Below are 19,610 nucleotides of genomic sequence, written 5' to 3'. Positions count from 1 at the left end.
ATACACCTCATCTACTTCTTCCTCCCTATGCTTGCTAGTGGGCATGTAAACCTGGACCACCACAAGGTTGGTGGGCCGCGCCTCAATTTCTACCACCAGAACCCTATCGCTTACCTGGTTTATACCTACCACACGCTTACCCATCTTCCCGTTTAATACTAAAGCTACCCCTCACTGGCATTCTTCCCCTCCACTATATATAACCCTATACCCATCACTCCAATAGTCCCCCCCATCCCTCCACTTCACCTCGCATAATCCTAAGATGTCTATCCTCCCTTTATCCATTTCCCTTTTGATATTTTCTAATTTCCCCGCCCTCATCATAGTCCTCACATTCCACGTCCCTACATTTACAGCCGACTTCTTCTTCTCCATCTTCTTGGTCTTCTTTTCTTCTTTCTTCATTGCTGCTGCTGCTGATGGTGATGATGATAAGTCTCTGCAAGGATTTCGCATGTTGACGACCCCGAGGACCTTGCCGACCTCGCTGCCGTGCCCGACACCCGCCCTTTGCGGACGGGTCCCGGGCGATGAGATTCCGAGGCTCATTTGGTTGTACTCCATGTGTTCAGGGAAGAGATAGTTGGTAGGGTTTCCCACTTCCATTCCAACAGTGTTTTTCACGTGACACCATCACGTGGACTACCTTTCGTCTGGCTCCTACCCTTCGACCTATCTGGCATGGGTGGCCCTACCGGGAATAATTTAGAATTAATCCCACCAGTGCAGCTCTAGGGGTCATAGGAACGTGCAAGCCTTTCCACCGCGACAAGGTTGTAGCCCAAGGGAAAGGAAATATGGTATAAATTTTATATTTTTGATTGGTCAATCAATCTAAAATAGGTATTGTGTTAAGAACAGTAATCAAATTAACCACAGAAGTGTGACGATGGTCAACTTTTAATAGTATACTTTTAAAAATAAGAGCCTGTTGATGACCTTGAAGTTTTTATTGATGCCTTGGTCCATGTGGTGCTTTGAGGATTAAAAATTAATTGAAATGTTTTAACTATGTGTCAAAATGGATAGGAGCATTGTCAAGATGTATCAAAATCTTTCTTTCATCTTTTCACATTTTTTCATCAAGATTTTGCAACCATCCTGTTGACCACTCAGCCTCCTCCTGCTTCAGGATGTCATCGATTTGAGTCTTACACCGAAATGAACCACAAAATTATGGACTTCTCTCATTTCTTTACCCCATGTTCTAGCACCTGAGCTTTCTCTCTTAAGGAAAGACATTTGCCCTTCAGCATCCCATATCGAGATGCCCCAGGAACAGTATGAAGTGTCACAATGTACAAATGAAGGCCGTACCTTACCAAGGCCTATCTTCTGTCCTGCAACCCACAGTGCGGAGGCTATCATGAGGCACTCCCTCATTTGGGAGTAGCATTTCCTAGAATTAATTCCAGGACACCCTTTTGTTTATTCACCCTCAGCTAGTTCTGTTGTGTGTAGACTGCTGCATACAAATCATAGGCAACCACTTGCTTGAGGATCCCACATACGTTTGGTCGGGGTGCTCTTCCATTTGGTATCAGCATTTCCAAGATACCTTTTCGTTCATTCCTTTGTATGTGCATTGTTATATCTACATAGGTTGAATCATTTTTGCTGTCTTTCCCCCAGTGATTCTAGACACTATTTTTAGTGGAAAAAACTTTCAATTTTTGAGATATAGGCCTATGGTTTGATTTACCACCTATGATCTGATTTTAAGAAGGATGCTGTTCTAAGTAGCTGACCTGCTCCTCAAACTTAGATGTTTGTCTAAAAATATGTATTGTTGATTTAATACCATAGGTGAAAACCAGATTGGGTTATTGACCTTTGAATTTCAAGTAGGTGAGTTAGTCAGTGAATACCAATATGTATTTTGAAGAAGGAATCATTTCTCGTCATAAGGGTTAAATATTTCTTTACATGAGGTTGTGGTTTCAGATGGATTATAAAGGAAAGGTTAACTTTTAGGGATTATCATTCCATAACCATTTTATTGAGCCCCATGTATGAATCATTCATTTATACAGTAGTTGAAAAGCTGTTGGTATTCAATCAGTAAATTTTTAAGAGTGGAAAATTTACTTTTTTTGGGCAACTTTGATTAGAACAAAATACTATGTCTCCAGTAATTCTGGAGGATAGTCTCTCAGTATGTCCTTTCAGTCAAGTGACATTAACTTTTCAGAATCAAGCATAAAATATCTATTTTCCATTTGATTGATTTTCATTTTTCAATCATAAGTCAGACTAAGATTCATATTTTTTCTTGTAGAGAAGAGTGGAATGAAATTTTATTTCATCGCGTGAAATAATTTTTTTACAGGAACTTTCTGTGAATTACAAGATGATGCTTGTTTAACTGAGCCTTGCTTAAATGGGGGATTATGTTCATCTAATGGCACATCTTACTTATGTTCATGCTCTCAAGACTTTACAGGCCTGAATTGTGAGGTAATTTTTTGGTAAAATTGGTATGTATTGGATCTACCTTTTTATAATAGACTGCAGATTTTTGTTGTTTTTAAATTGTTTTGTGAATGTGTTTAATATTTTCTTCAGAAATTTTTATTGTGTCATGACTTTTCACCCTGCCTGAAGGTGTTTCCTCTATGTTGGTGGAATTATATAAGTGCCTTCCCTTTAATTAGAATAATTTTGATGTTTGCCTAGAACGGCAGAAATAGCTATTTTTGCTAGAGTGATCCAATGTTAATGTATAGAATCATTTAGCAGACTGTGAATTGCTTCCTTTCCCAAATGTTATTCAATTACTTACCTCCATTCAATAATAAGTTATTTGAAGTATGTAGTGGCAACTACCTCACTCTAACCTTGTCTGTGGTCAAGTTAAGACATATGTATTCTCCTCCCTGATGATGGTTACTGAGCCAACCAAAAACCTATTTTCAAGCCTTTAATTTCTTATTTACTTGGCCTTAGGACATTCAATTCTAAATTTCATACCAGCCAATTAGCAGCTCCACCCAGTATTTTTAGTTACTCAAAGAGTTATGCATATTGTTGAAGATTAAAAAATACATTTTATTATTAATTGGAAATTCTCGAATCCTTTAAGCAAAAGAATATTCTTTTTAGATTATATCAGATCCATGCAGCTCAAGTCCTTGCAAGAACAATGGAATTTGCATGACATATGGTACCAGTTTTGAATGTTCCTGCACTGCAGAGTTTGAAGGTATGAAATACAATAGTATAGCTCACAGTATACCAATTACCCATGATTAATTACTTGAGAAAGGTATCAGTTGAAATAAAATTTGGAGTGAAAGAAAGACATTTCGTACACTGAAATTGACAATATCCATTACCTATTCTTATGGACTTAACTTTCACTTCTACTGGTGTTCAGTGGATGCAAGGATGTGTTTTCATGTGGCAACCAAGGATGTATGTACTGGTATTTCTTGCTCTAGCACAATCAGTTGTAGAGTTTTCATGCTGGCTCATAACTTGATTGACGTAAGATGTTCTCATTATTGTTGCACACCATAACTTCCACGAATATGTTGAAGTACTGATTAACTACCACTTTTGATTTTCCTATGGTGTCCATGCATTAAAAAGTATGGAAAATCAGCCTATCAGGTATTTTGCATGATGCCATAAATATGTAAGTCTAGAGCAGGTGCCGTGGCACTCATGCACAATCTCCAAGGGGAACAGCATTAGCCCTGAAAACACAAACAATCTAACATGAAATTTTAAGTTAAATCCTGAAAACCCAGTATAAGAAATAGGCAAAAGCTGTAACTGCGTAATAATAGATAGTTAAACTTTTACTCTGTATTCATTAGGACACTTGCTTCATAATCATTCATATAATAGACCTATCTTTTAAGTTTAGGGGGCAATCTTAAACACCGTTGGCAGTCAAGTAAAAAAATCTAAATGTGCTTATGATGCCATAGTTTATACTTTATTGTATTTAATCATAGGTATTCAGTGTGAGAGGATGGTCTGCCTTTCACCCCCTTGCACTTTAAATGACTCCTGCATATTAAATGGTGATGAGTGGGAGTGTATTTGTGGGAATGATTCTGCTGAAGATGAGTGCACAGATGAAGAGGTGAACTTATTAGAAGAAAAAATATCATCTGAATATGAGGAACTACAAGACATCAAGCCTAATTCGGTCCTTCATTTTCCAAAGCCGAGCACAACTAACTATATTCTTGTAACAGGAGACATGGAAAGAAATTACGCTAAGGTACCCATGTATGGATAACCAAAAAACTTATGGATAAAATTCTGTATAGGGATATAAAATGCAAAAATTTGAAAAATGTAATGCCAATTTCTAATCCTTGCAGGTCACTCTATGCGGTTGGATTAATACCAGAGATCAATCCAATTATGGCACAGTATTTTCTTTAGCCACTGAAAATACCCCCAATGCTTTGGTTCTCACTGATTACAGTGGGTAAGTCCTTCTAGAAGTGCACAATTTCAGTTGGTATTCATATTATTTATGCTACGTATTCAAGTGTTTAGTGAGGAGAATTTTCTCTCACAAAGTTTTACCAAACCACCATGCAATATTTCATAAATTTCAAAATTTATATTTTGTAATTCACATTTAGGGTCTCTGTGATACTAGGTGAAAGGAGTATCTTGACTTCATATAAGTCCCTCATAGGGCCTTTCCATTGTTAAAAATGTCTCTTGGAAAGAGTATTTCCATCTATCAGTGGCTTATAATATTAATTTAATTTAATATTACACTACTTATAAATAGAATAAAAACTGGAGACGGACTGTTCTTTTCTTCCGCTCCCCAGGATCAATGCCATCTATCTCCTCATTTATACTGTGCATTTTTGCCTAAATCTTTGATGGAAAGTCTTCTGGAGTTCCCACACACTCCAACAGGCACCAAACCAAGGGCACAATGCTCTCTTCAAATTATGTCCCCCTTCCTTTCTCAAGCCATAGGCCCAAACCACCTTTCCATCCCCTATAGTTCTTCATTACTACCCATCTTCTTTCAAATGTCACAAATCATTATTTCCGTTTTTTGCTCAACCCAAAGCCGCATCTCTCTCACCCTATATCTGCAACCATTAAAAACTTCGATGAAATTCTAAAAATTATCGTCACCTCAGCAGATAAAGGTTCCACAGTAATAGTAAGCAACACCTGTGACTACACTGCCAATAGCAGTGGGCTTATGGAAGATTTCTCATCTACGTTTTCCTCCACTCTCTTACGCAGCAATCCTCTTTCCTAATCATAAATGTCATCTTTGATAAACCTCTTCTCAACCTGATGTCCTTACTTCTGGGTCAGTTTTCCTCTATTATGGTCAAATAGTTCAATTGTTACACCTACTCCAGTTTGTGATTATCAACTTACTTGCATAGCCTTATAATCCTTGCTCTTGACACTTCATGAGTTTTTTTGTTAACATGAGTTTGGTGTTTTTTGTGATTAATTCTCCTGATGTATTCTTCACACTGTTTTCATACTTTATGCACGAATACCTGCAAGCCTTGCTCAACCTGGCTTATCAATGCCTGATCAAGCACAAACCTCACTAATTTAAGCATTAATTCTCCCTCTATAACCCTGACATTTAGCCCCTCTAACCATCTCTTCTGAGTACACGTTAAATATCCAGAACCCGTGCCTCACACCTAGATGAATGCTTGCCCCCTCTTAGTCTCTATTAACTACCCTCAATTGTGCAGTCTGACTATATGCAGATTATGAATGAGTAGAGACCCTAAAATTTTGAGGACAGTTTTTTGTCAGTTTGCTAGAGCATTGGTGTTATTATTTCAATGTCATCAGCCGTATACATATTAAGTTAAAATTTTCCATTCTGAATTTTGCAAAATAACCCAAAATTGTGTGAAGAACTTTTACTTTGGGTCCTGCCTAGCAAGTTGTCTGTCTTGATAATTCTTGTCTTCACTTAAAATTATTTTGTTCTCAAAATTCATAGGTGCTGGTCCTAAAGTAGAATGGCTAATTTCTTGACATGGTGTGAATGAAATGAAAAATACTTATTTTTGAATTCAGTTTTTAAAATAAAAGAATACTATGATTTTTAGATGATTGAGATATATCATTAGGTATTCTAAGGAATTTGTGAGAATGATCATGATGATGAAACATCCTCTCCTCTGTACTTTTAGGTTTGTCATATACGTTGGTGGAAATTCGACGGTTACAGATGTGTCTGCAAATGATGGGAACTGGCACCATTTCTGTTTATCCTGGTCATCTCAGGGTGGGAATTGGCAGATATTCTTGGATGGAAATGTGGCAGCTCATGGTGAAAACCTCTCACCAGGGTATACTATTTCAGGTACCTTCTCAGTAGTACTGATCTATGATATCTACAAAAGTAGTGGCACTAATGCATCTTGCTGTATTGATGAATTTCCTCAAAACCCTGCCAGGTATGTCCAGTTATTCACATTGAAAAAATAAACAATTTTCTAAATTAATATTTTCAATGTACTGTAAGACTGTGCAGTGGCATATTGTGATAACTAGCTTCACAAAAGACCTCATTCATGATTTGGATATGCATCTGGCAAGGTGACCATGTGTAATTTGTGTGTGATGCATTACTGCTGATCTAATCTTAAGAATATCAGAGTCAAACGGTTTATCAATTTCAAAGAATGGAAAATAATTTGCATAATGCTCATGGAAAGCTCCTGAGTGTACTCATAATGTTTCCTCTTCTAAATATTTCTTGGGTGAATACAACTCGTTTAACTGCCCAAGAAGAAAGAGACTTTTTTGTGCAAATTGTGAATGAAGAAACTGTGTTAAATTTAACCTAGTTTCTATTTACATCACTTATTGTTTGTAGGAAAAATGAAATATTATCCAGAAAAATCTAGTCATTCCATAGTTTGTTAGTATGGGATGTCAGTTGAGGTAAAACCAGCAAAAAATTGACTTTCATAGCCAGTTTGTATGGGACTTTAGAAGTGGGGACACTAGCGTAGAAATTAATCAGATGCACATATAATTATTGGTAGCCTCCTCTCTCCAAGTTGTAGGCACAGGTTTCAGTATCATTTTATGCAATACCAATGCAAATCAGCATGTTAAAATAGTTCTTTTTCATCTTCCTTGCGCAACTGAAACTCCTGGGAGTCCTGTTCCTTTAGTCCAGAATGGCTTGCCTATCAATGAGTAAACTTGCATATATCACAGCTGAGGCTTAGCCCCCTATTAACCCAAGTAAATGTTATGACAGCTCAACTTCTGAAACATCTGATACAACATGGTCAAGCTCAGTGGTGGTGCATGCATAAACGCATGTTAGCAAGTGCACACCCAAAGGTGAATGAATTATAATAGAAAAATATTCTTTTACAACAAGAAAGATAAAAATCCTGTCGACAAATGGACGAAATATGAAACTCTGAACTCTACACCCATCTCGTTGGCGAATTCACTGCTCTACAAGTGTGCGATCCCGTGGCATGGTGCCAGTCCCATATTTGGTCCACGCGATCGATTGTGGGTGCTTGAGCATGACGAGGTATGCGGGGGCATGCACTGTTCAAATGGGTGATGGGAGGAGACTAAAAACGACGCGAGTGTGCACACGCATATTTTGTATCTCGTAGGTAGTATAGCAGTGTAGCTGCCACCTACACTACCTGCGCCCAGAATTCATCCGTCTGTCCATGCATCCAGTACTATTTAGCGGCATTCATTTGAACGTCATGCTAAAATAGTTTTTTTTTAGTGTGCTTCTAGCTGCTATTTGCTGGTGTGCTTTCTATACTATGCTGTGAATCTGAAATCTATTTGTTGTAGAATTTCTCTAACTCATCGTATATCTGCTCTAATGCACACCCTGGTTAAATTACCACCAGCTGCCACTGGTGAAGCTACATCTTTACCATGCCATTTCAACATCATAAATCTTCCTTTCAATTACTATCTTCATCCGTAATGTGTATGTTTCACATCTCTTTCTTAATTATATTATATCAGTGAATTTTGTGTCTATACCTAATGCTCATTAACACCTTGCTCTGAAATGACGAGTTGAACTTGCCATCAGATTTTCATAATTTTAGCACTATTCAAGGTAACAATATAAATATTTTCTAAGTTTAATAATGTTAAAACATCCTCACTGTAAATAAAGAACTCATATTTCATAAAATATGATGCATTGGAAGGAATAAATTAATTTTACACAAGTGGCGAAAGCTGTGTTCTTGATGTTCTCACAGGAAGAGAGCTCATTCGTGAACAATATGAAAAAATAATCACTTTTTAAAACCATAGTTGTATCTTTTCCCACTGTCTCTACTTTGTACACCTGTTCCCACCCCCTTTTTCAAAGATGTCAAATCCTCCCCAACACCCTTCTCTCAAGGGTATAAAGGTGATTTTCAAATGCTTTGCAGTGTCTTGTGCCAGATGATGGCTCATTGAGCCGAAACGCATTGTACGCAGTAAAAATTTTTGTGGAAAAGTAGTACGATCTTTTATTTATTTAAATATGTCTAACTTCCACCAATTGAAGCCTGAATCTGTTGAACTTAATCACTTTTTATTTCACTGTTCTAAGTTGATCTATCATTTCACTACCTCCAATTCCATTTAAAAAAGAACCACAAAAAATAATAGAGGATGGGAACACAATATTCAGAAAATAAATTGTAGTGGAAGGGGTTAACTGGCTGGCTGCACCACATGCCCTTCGTTATGATCTTGAATTTCCATCATCAGGAGAGCAAGTTAAGAAATGTGCTTTCATAGTCATTGTCAGCTATAATAAAATGAAATGTAAACATTTTGCAATTCAATTGAATTGATACATTTCATCATGTTAATTTGATTCAATGAAGTCACACCCAAGACGAAGAATTAATACATTTTTATTTGTTGTCTGTGATGTTACTTATGCATGGAGAAAGTGATGGAAAATTGCATAACTAGGTGTGTGATATTTATGATTTTACACTTTTCCAGCAAACAGAATAAATAAACTTTTCTCGGGTTTCCGCAGAGGTAAGAAATTCTAAGAGCGCAGACATTTTGGGTTCCGAAGTCACCCATTCTCAAGGCTCCTACAATAAGTTGAGAATGGGTGATGAGATGGAACTCAAAATGTTGGCGCTCTTAGAATTTCAAACCCTCACGGAAACCCAAGAGAAGTTTCTTGATTATGTGTGTGATAGTTGCTCTTCACTGGTAACTTTATTTGTCATTATAAAATCCCTCATAACAAAATAAAAATATTATATATTTTTAGGCTGTACATAATATATAAAAAACCACAGTTAAGAGATTGCAAATTTTCATCCCCAATTGGATTAAAATCATTTTTCTTATGATTTGATCAGTGTAATCAAATTTTATCATTCTAGGGCAAGTAACCATTGTCATTGGGCAGGAGCAAGACTGGGCAGGAGGAGGATTCAGTGAAACTGAATCATTTGTTGGACGAATGGCTATGTTGACCATAGAGAATAACATAATAACAGCTGAAGAAGCTTTTCAAAGAGCTTCATTATGCAGATCAGGAAACAAAAAGTTTCTCATTTGGGATTGGGCTGATTTTTTAACTGAAATTCATGGTAGAATCGAGGTGAGTAAAAAAATTTAGCCATTGCGATATATTATATATTTTTACGATATTTTAACCCACTGCTCTCACAGAATTCTTAGTTCTCGGTTAAATCACATTCAATCACTTTATGGAAAAGTTACGCACTAAATAAGTTGCAACACAGGTCACTAAATGGGCGTTTAATATTTTGATCACCTAAAATAACTGTATTCTTAAATTTCATTAGGTTACATCCTTTTGGGTTGTAAAAAAAAACTCGAAGGTGGTAGGTGAGAGATGAAAACTATAATTTCTAGATGCTGCTAGAAACAGCTTAAGAAGAAGACACACGCCCATTTAGTGACCTGTGTTGCAACTTATTTAGTGCGTAACTTTTCCATAAAGTGATTGAATGTGATTTAACCGAGTACTAAGAATTCTGATAATTATGATTAAATTAAGATGATTTTTGGGAAAATACCAAGATTATATTTGAAAAGAATGAGAATTGAAGAGAAAATTCTTCAAGAGTACGATACTTTAGTAAGACAAATCTTAGCAGCCATTTATATGAAGTGCCTCTTTTCCAGCACTTGCGTCAACACTACACCCTCACCTCTTCTCACTTTTTTTTTATAAATGTGGTACATTGTGGCAAAATATTCACTTTTATTGCATATTCATTCAGCACTCCATCTCTATGAGTGAATAATATAAAATTAAATTTGCTTTCCCCTAACAGATTGAATCATCAAACTTGTGCCAAAGGTGCAACATACCGTCTTCACCAAAAAATGGCAAAGTTGTAAATTTAAATGAAGGAACATATTCTGATGATGACGGATCAAATGGAGGGCTAATCATAAGATACTCCTGTGAACCTGGCTTTACCATCACTAAAGGGCCAGAAATAAGACGTTGCCTAAGCAATGGCACGTGGGATGGTAAACAACCATCATGTAAACGTAAGTATGTATGTATGTGCCTACCAAATTAATGAAGAATGAATGGCAATGTAGATATCATGAATTCATTATTTAATAGAAGTGTACAAACCTAAATCTACTTTGGCTAATGGTGGTCCAGGTCAATGTGTTGTGTTATTATCTATTCCTAGCTGTGTGTCTTCTTCTTTTTATTATCTTGATGAATCACAAATCCTCTCTGTTTATAGGTAACTCATGTGATGTGATGAATCTAGATTTTCTTCATGGAATTAATCAAACTGTCGACACTGCTCTCCAAATGAAGTGCAAAGGAAGAAAAAAGGCTGAGTTTAAAGAAGGGAAAGATGTAGAGGTTAAAAACTATTCCAATCATCATCACAGTCGTACCAGAGATGAAAAATTAACTGATCCAGGAGCAAGTTCCTCCAACAATAAAATGGAAATTATCAGTGGAAAAGATGTCAACCAATCATCGGCTGCTAGTGAGGAGGGTGTTGATTTCAATTCTGAAAACTTGATGAAATTAAATGAAGAAGATCCCAGAAATAGTGAAATGAAATGTAAGGGTCCATTGGGATCAGGCAAGTTAAATGATAAATGGACAAGTTATAGTGAAGCTCATAACCTTCAGGAAGTTCTAGGAAGCAACAACCATAAGCAATTCCTGTTTGATGCTGGAACTGTGCTACATGTTTCGTGCGACAATGGTTTTGAATTAATTGGAGTCAGCTACATGGTGTGTGGTATAGATGGGTACTGGAGGAAAGATTCAAAATATCTAGAATCAAAACTAAACAGCAGTACATTTAATATAGCAGATGAGGTAGAGGAAGGAAAACCAGTGGCAGTGCCATCATGTAAGCCAGTAAAATGCAGTTCACCTCCTGATATCCATCATGGAGAGTGGGAGTTAATGGAAAGGAAAAGGTGGAATAAAGGGGAAGGTCTTAAATGGCGCAGGCTTGGGGAAGACCTGGGGTATGAAGAGATAAGTAATCGAATTAATATATCCGAGCCCTGCACTAACAGTTGCTCGAATCAGCAGGATAAGCCTATCAATAAAGAGGAAGAATTCAAGTTCGGAGATATCGCTGAATATGATTGTGAATATGGGTATGCCTTAGTAGGTCCACAATCTCTTCATTGTTCAGTAGATGGGTCTTGGGTGTGGTCCAACCGCTATTCAAAGTGGCCTGGGCTCGAGTATGCTCCACAGTATTACCCACCTCATAAATGGCCCTTTAATAATGAAAATCCTCATGCACAGGAGGGAACAAGTAAAGCTCCACGTCCTCCTGTTTGTTTGCCAGTTAGGTGTCCAACTCCTCCGCCTCCTTTGAATGGGGGTTTTGTTCACAAAAAAGAAAAATCACATCCAAGAGCAATAAATGCAAGTTTAGATCATTCTGAAGCGTATTATGTTGGCGATGAAGTTCTAAATACTTGTAACGATGAGGATAATAGGGAAAATAATTCTCACAAGAGGCGGCAACTAGTTGGACCCCGATTACGGCGGTGCCTTCCTTCAGGTCAGTGGTCATCATATCGTCCAACATGCAGAGATTTGTAATCAGTATACAATAGCTTGTGAAATAGTTTAATGATTTTTTTTCGCTGGGAAGGAAATGTATTCTTCACATCTCAAAGCTTGTACTTCCCACCCATCTCAATGCGGATTACATTGTTTCAAAATCAAAGACTAAATACTCAAGAAATACCGCCATCTACAATTTAAAAATGGTGTAGTAAATTATGGCCAGCGGCAGTGGCGCCATCCTTAATTCACCACTGCCAAAAGTGTATCTTCTGCTGTCTTAGAGCACGAAATTCGAATTGGATAGCCTCTCTTCCCCTTCCCCCATAGGGATTTCTACTTTTACAATGTGGGCCAATAACCTGTAAAATATATTAATGCTTCACTACAGAAACACATTATAGGGAAATACAGAATTAACCTACCTGATCTAGGAACATGAATTATCATAACTGATTTTTATGAAGGTTCACACTAGTACGAAAACACGACAAATATTTACGATCAAAAAATTGAGAAAGAATTGAGTTACACAAGGCATATTTATTTTGATTTTCTTGCACATACATTGTGATCACATTGCAGTATCCCTTGACACTGAACAATGAAATGATACAAAAGAATGAAAATAAAGATGTTGGAGTACATTGAGCATTGTTAAGTAATAACCAAGTGCCTAACAGAAAACTTTACGAACTGCAACGCGACATTAATTATGAAATGAATCTCTTAAATGATTTCTAACCTTCTGAATACTTTGTATGGCACTGAATGACATAATTTAATAAATGCTAATTATATACAAACATTTCCTAATAATTAATGACAAAATTAAGTGGTCACATCCCTACTTGGTTATGTATCGTTTCAATTCCAAATAGGGTTACACCATTGATATAAAAACGTTGATTTTATAGGAGTACCTTTGATGCATACTATGACAGTGCCAAAATTTTTACTTTTGCACATTTTCCTATTGAGGTATGTATGTAATTTGATAGAGAGCAAAGCTTCACTTCTATTTCCATAACCATGGGAGAAATCCATAGGTTGAACCACTTCAAAAGCTTCAGTTTCAAGATACTGTTGGAGTAAATAAAATAGATAAGAATACATCACCCAGTAAAAAGCAGGTAGTCATAAATATGAATGTCAAAGTACATTAACAATCCCATCAAGTTGATCACCTCCAAGCTCCATGTCTTGGAATGTTAGAAATCAAGGGAATTTTTCAATATTCAATGACATTCATCAGTTTAACAGTTCCATCATCCATATCTAAAGTTTTTCATTGTACTTGGGTTATGAATGACATCAACTACGATACTGTCAAGGTAAAAAAAGATGACAATATGTTACCTGGTAAAAAAGAGATAGTTATGGAGGTGAATATCAAAGAACATTGCCAATTCCATCAAGTTCAATGCGAGCCATTCCATGTCAATGTAACACACTTTAAATAAAATTTTTACCTCACCATTTTTAGATTTTTAGAAATTTGGTACAATGATATTGATCTCTAGGGGCATATCCGGAGATGGGGATGGTATACAGATGCTTGGTGTTGCTCCTCGAAGAAGCGTTACCCTGTGGTAATCGCGAAACTGGCTACTGTCAAAGTGACGAGCGCAAAGATATGCAGCCTTTTGCGATCCATTGATTAGCCTTGGGTTCTGAGAAACAGCTGCCCACTGTGCAAATCTAAAATGAGAGAAATGGAAATACTACATAGAATTTAGGATAGACAATAGAACCTACATTTCTGAAATTATTACAGAAATGGCACATGATGTCTTTTCTGCTTTTAAGCAAAGGACTATTTTTCAATTGAAATAAGTAAAGAATGAACAGCAAGATGACTTAAAGGTAATTGTAAGGAAAATGTGGAATGGGGAAGGAAAGACTTTCTGTCTCACATGTGGTATATTAGAACATCCTGTGTACCATTGTACAGTACAGTACCAGATTGATGCCATAAACATTAACTTTGCAAAAGCTTTTGATCGGGTTACCCACGACATTTTGCTGCACAAGCTTCAGCTTCTTGGGTTTTAAAGATTTTATGCATAAATGGCTGCAAAGTTATTTGGTTGATTGGAAACAATTATTGAAATTTAAGGGCATTACTTCCTTAGCTTTTAAGGTACGTTCAGGAGTTCCACAAGGGTCCCATCTCAGAAATTTGTCGTTTTTTTATATTTATCAATGTTTTAAGCCATCTCCTTTATCACATCTTATGTATGTCGATGATGTACAGATGTTTAATGTAGTTCAAAACATCAATGATTTTTTTATTTACAGTATTCTACCGATTAAGGTAGGTTTCCATGGAGTACTAAAGAAGTGATCTGGGAGCCTCCCTTTCCTTCCAGTGCTACCTTCTTCAGTTCACTGTAAGGCCTACTCCCTTTCAATTTATTTAAAAATCCAATTCTTTTCCTTCCCCTCCCTCGTTTACCTAATATTCTACCCTCTAACACCATTTTCAAAATCCCCTCCCCGCTAAGGATTCGCTCCATCCATACATTCTGTCTCCTCCGTACCCCATCTAAAAGCTGCCTCTCCTCGCCAACCATAACCAGCACTTCATCGTTCCTTTTCCTCTCCGTCCATTTCACCTTCTCCATTTTTCTCCATACCCACATCTCGAATGCCTCCAATCTTCTCTCGTCTTCTTTCCTCAATGTCCACGTTTCAGCACCGTAGAGGGCTACACTCCATATCAAACTCTTCATTAACCTTTTCTTTAAACTCTTACATAACGATCCTCTCAGAAGCTGGTATGGTATGGTATTTGGAGGAGGCGACCGACAACTTAGGTCATTTGCGCCAAGAGGGAAGGGTAGGTAAGGAAGGGTTGAGAGAAACCCGGCGTCGGCATTAGCCTGCTCTTAACGAAAGGCGCCAAGGGGACCACGGCTTAATGTCCCCTCCAACGGACGGAGTGTTGCACTTGAAATGTCCTCCACACAACACTCAAGTAGGGATCGGGCAATCTCTGAAAAATCTCTGCCACTGCTGGGATTTGAACCCGAGCCCACAGGATGGGAAGCCAACACACTAGTCACCACACCAACCCGATCCCCTCTCAGAAGCTCCTTCCTGTTCATGAACGCCTCCTTTGCTAATGCAATTCTCTTCCTAATGTCCTTACTACTGTATCCGTTTTCCTTCCTCTATATTTTATCTTAAGTCTCACATTCCTCGCTCGTGATGCTTTACAAAACCGCATAACCTTAGTTTTCTTGTGATTAATCCTCATCCCATACTCCTCGTAACGCTTGTATAACGCATCCAACTAGAGCCTGAAGCCCCCTCGCTGACTGGCTAATCAACGCCTGATCATCCGCGAATCTCACTGATTTGAATATCATTCCTCCCACATTTATTCCAGCTTCTAACTCATCCCACGCTTCCCTTACCATCTCTTCAGCGTACACGTTAAAGGGCAGCGGCGAAAGAGGACAGCCTTGGCTCACTCCTCATCCCATTCTTGCCCACCCAGATTCTCCGTCCGCTACCCTCACTTGCGGTCTGGGCCATATACAGATTACGAATCAGTCGCCTATTCCTCCAATCTACACCTATTTTCTTGAGAATATACAATAACTTTACCCAGTTCACTCTATCAAAAGCTTTTTCAAAATCCACAAAGCAGGCATACACGTCCTGCTTATATTCTAGGTTCCTGTCAACTAGGGACCTCATTACTGCTATTGCATCATGAGTTGACTTCCCTTTTCTGAAACCAAATTGATCTTCGCCAAAATATCATTTTCCCTCGCCTCCATTCATCTGTTCAATATCCTCTGTGCCACTTTCACCACGTGCGATATTAGGCTAATAGTCCTGTAATCCCCGCATTCCACAGCTTTCTTCTTTTTCGGAAGCGGAATTAAAACCGTCTTCACGAAATCCTCGGGCCAACATCCCTCATAGATCCGGCGTACTAGTTTGAAAAACCTTTTCTCACCTTCCTTCCCTAGATTCTTCAGAAGCTCACACAGGATATTGTCCACGCCTACTGCTTTCCTGGCCTTCATATCACGCAGTGCTTTCTCTATTTCCGAATCTAATATCCCCAGCCCAAGATTATCTTCCTCCACTTCACTTTCATCCTCTAAAGTCAATCTCTCTGGTCTGTTCCTTCCTTCATAGAGATCCTCCACGTATTCCTTCCATCTACTCTGTACCTCTTCTCGCTCGCTTAGCATCCTTCCATCTTTAGCCTTAATTTTAGGCATGGTTTGCCTTCTTTTGCCACCCGATAACGACTTAACTTTGCCATATAACGCACCTACCTATCCTTCCTTCTGAAACTTTTCCATTTCCTCACACTCTCTTTTCCACCAAGCCTCCCTTGCTCTCTTAGTTTCACGCCGTAATCGATTATTAATTTGTCTATACATTCTTTTGCCCTGTTCTGTGTCCACATTCTTCCACTTCCTCCTCTCCTCCATTTCCCTTATCATGTTCTCCATTATCCACGGCTTCTTTATCCTTCTACTGTCAACGTAACCAATTGACTTCTCCGCAGCTTTGACTATTCCCGTTTTAATATTATCCCATCTTTCCTCAACAGTCTTAGTACTTTCAATCTCCTATATACTAATGTCCACTAGTTCCTGATATTCTCTCCTCATACTCCCCTTCAGTGCTTCTACATTCCATTTCCTCACCCTCCTACCTTTCATGAGTCTTTTGAATCTTAACTTGCATTTCATAAGTACTAGGTTATGGTCTGAATCCGCATCTGCTGCTGGGAAGCTGCGCGAGTTTTTCACACTATTCCTAAACCTCTGTCTTACCATAATGTAGTCTATTTGATATTTCCCCACATCCCCTGGACTTTTCCATGTGTACCTTCGCCCTTTATGATGATTGAACCACGTGTTTGTGATGAATAACTTGTTTCTCCTGCAAAATTCTACTGCTTTCTTATCCCTGTCGTTCCGAATTCCTAATCCAAATTCTCCTATTTCGTTTCCATCCCTCCCTTCCCCGACTGAAGTGTTCCAGTCCCCCATCACTACCAGATGTTTCTTACCAGGTGTGTCTCTAATTATTTCCTCGAGCTGTTCAAACACCTCATCTACTTCTTCTTCCCTATGACTGCAAGTGGGCATGTAAACTTGGACCACCACAAGGTTGGTGGGCCGCGCCTCAATTTCTACCACCAGATCCTATCGCTTACCTGGTCTATACCTACCACACGCTTACCCATCTTCCCTTTTAATACTAAAGCTACCCTTTGCTGGCTTTCTTCCCCTCCACTATATATAACCCTATACTCATCACTCCAATAGTCCCTCCATCCCTCCACCTCACCTCGCATAATCCTAAGATATCTATCCTCCCTTTATCCATTTCCCTTTTGAAATTTTTTAACTTCCCCACCCTCATCATAGTCCTCACATTCCACGTCCCTACATTTATAGCCGACTTCTTCTTCTCCATCTTCTTGGTCTTCTTTTCTTCATTAATGCTGCTGCTGATGATGATGATAAGTCTCTGCCCGACACCCGCCCTTTGCGGACGGGTCCCGGGGGATGAGATTCCAAGGCTCATTTGGTTGTACTCCATGTTTTCAGGGAAGAGATAGTTAGTAGGGTTTCCCACTTCCATTCCAACAGTGTTTTTCACGTGACACCATCACGTGGACTACCTTTCGTCTGGCTCCTACCCTTCGACCTATCTGGCATGGGTGGCCCTACCAGGAATAATTTAGAATTAATCCCGCCAGTGTAGCTCTAGGGGTCATAGGAACATGCAAGCCTTTCCACCGCGACAAGGTTGTAGTCCAAGGGAAAGGACATCAATGATGTCAGACTCGGAATATTTCCCTAAAAATCTATCAGACTGTTGTAAAAATAAGTTAATATCAATTAATAACCAGAAATGAAACATCATCTCATTTCACCATATAAAATCACATATTCTATTCAATTAACCCCTCAATGGTGCCACACTTACAGGAACACAGGCTCTCAAAGACTTAGGAGTTTTTCTGGACCAGTCACTTACCTTCAACCATCATAAAAGTGATATCATATCGAAGTCTCTTCGCATGCTTGGTTTCACTGTACAACTTTCGAAAAAGACAAAGGACATTAACATATTAAGAACTATATACACTTCCTTAGTACAAACCACACTTGAATTCAATTCCATAATTTGGTCTCCCCATATCAAGAGCCAAATGAATAATCTTGACAAGAGTATAGTAGAGGTTTCCAAGAGTAGTCAAATTTTATGTTGGTGTCGGTGGTACCCACCCTTTGTTTACCATACTAGCAAATACTGGAAATGTTGAATTTACACCCACTATGGGTCGCCATTGCTGATCTTTTTTCCTCCATAGACCACGCAATAATAAAACCAACTGTCCTTCCCTTATACAGCTTATCCCACAACTTCATGAGAAAAACCATTCTTTTCCATTCGAAATTTTGCTACAGAAAGTCGATACACAACGTACCCATTCTCAGACTATAATTTAGTGGTACCATCCCCTGTTTGTATTGTAATTGTATAAACCTGTTTCAAATTTTTATACATTCTTATACATTACCATGGCAATGCATATGAATGTATAAAAAATGTATACAATTTTTTCATTGGGGATCTGTTGATATCATGACTTCGCTCCTATCTTTAAGAAACAATTATAGAAGATATTGTTGGCATTTCAATATGCGGATTCCATCCCGATTGTATAAATATTCTAAGTGTATCTCTATCCTTGTATTTGTAAATAAATTCTATCATTGCTTATTGTTCTTATGTTTGAGATAATTATTTTGTTCAAATATTGTTGATTGCATAAGAGAAATATGCTTGTGCAATAATTACTTCACTATCTTTCACTGTGTCTCTTGTTATTTTGTAAAACGGGCAAACACTGGTAATACAGATAATTATTCCTCTTTAAACGCGAGCATATGCGTTTCCTTCGAAGTGTAAACCTAAGTAACAGCTTCTAATAAATTAGATATGTGATGTATCCGTACAGCAAGATTGTAAGCAAGTTCAAGATAGGTGGGAAGAAAATGTGGTTTACTTACCTGATCGGATCGTTTGGGAATCGGAAGAGTTTATCCTCACAGGACACCGAATCGCACCCTAGGGCCGCACATCTTCTCGTTCTCAAATACTGAACATCCATTATCACGAATTCCAGCTATCTGCACACTTCAATTCAATGATTTGCCCACATCTGGCGAATAGCTCGAGCATTAACGAATGCATAAGAGTTTATATTACTGTCGTGTAGAGTATTTATGGTATTTATGAACGAATGCATCAAAATTAATACGTTCATGAACGTGCAGGTGAAGCAACTGCACAATGTCCAAATAGTACAGTGGCGTAGGTTAATTTTACGCAATATGTGTTAATCCGCTTAAAATATCGTTCAAAATATCCACAAATAACATTACACGATATACATGTATCTAAAATTTAAATATTTTTCCGCTACAACGGTCTTTATTTTGTCAACTAAAATGAATTTATCACTAAAGTAAATATGTTGGTATAGATGGGAAAAATCTGCACTTGC

At 38.0% G+C, this 19,610-nt stretch overlaps 1 protein-coding gene and 1 long non-coding RNA gene across 3 annotated transcripts in view; one reads left to right on the top strand and one right to left on the bottom strand.

The window, feature by feature from the left end:
- Positions 1 to 13,528, top strand: part of LOC124155528 (sushi, von Willebrand factor type A, EGF and pentraxin domain-containing protein 1-like) — a 64,106-nt gene extending 50,578 nt beyond the window's left edge. For both annotated transcript variants that reach the window (XM_046529428.1, XM_046529427.1), the window contains exons 21-28: positions 2,333 to 2,460; positions 3,106 to 3,205; positions 3,966 to 4,237; positions 4,341 to 4,450; positions 6,168 to 6,340; positions 9,387 to 9,607; positions 10,311 to 10,533; positions 10,743 to 13,528. In XM_046529428.1, coding sequence (XP_046385384.1) covers positions 2,333 to 2,460; positions 3,106 to 3,205; positions 3,966 to 4,237; positions 4,341 to 4,450; positions 6,168 to 6,340; positions 9,387 to 9,607; positions 10,311 to 10,533; positions 10,743 to 12,085 — 2,570 coding nt within the window. In that variant the 3' untranslated portion in view covers positions 12,086 to 13,528. The remainder of the gene's footprint in view (positions 1 to 2,332; positions 2,461 to 3,105; positions 3,206 to 3,965; positions 4,238 to 4,340; positions 4,451 to 6,167; positions 6,341 to 9,386; positions 9,608 to 10,310; positions 10,534 to 10,742) is intronic.
- Positions 12,573 to 19,526, bottom strand: LOC124155533. Its single transcript, XR_006864198.1, has 2 exons — positions 19,114 to 19,526; positions 12,573 to 13,750 (listed from the first exon to the last, which is right to left on the bottom strand). It is a non-coding gene; the product is annotated as an uncharacterized LOC124155533 (long non-coding RNA).
- Positions 19,527 to 19,610: the final 84 nt, after the last annotated feature.

This window comes from Ischnura elegans, chromosome 3 (genome assembly GCF_921293095.1).
Source record: "Ischnura elegans chromosome 3, ioIscEleg1.1, whole genome shotgun sequence".
Taxonomy (NCBI): Eukaryota; Metazoa; Arthropoda; class Insecta; order Odonata; family Coenagrionidae; genus Ischnura; species Ischnura elegans.
This window is presented reverse-complemented; position numbering and strand designations above follow the sequence as displayed.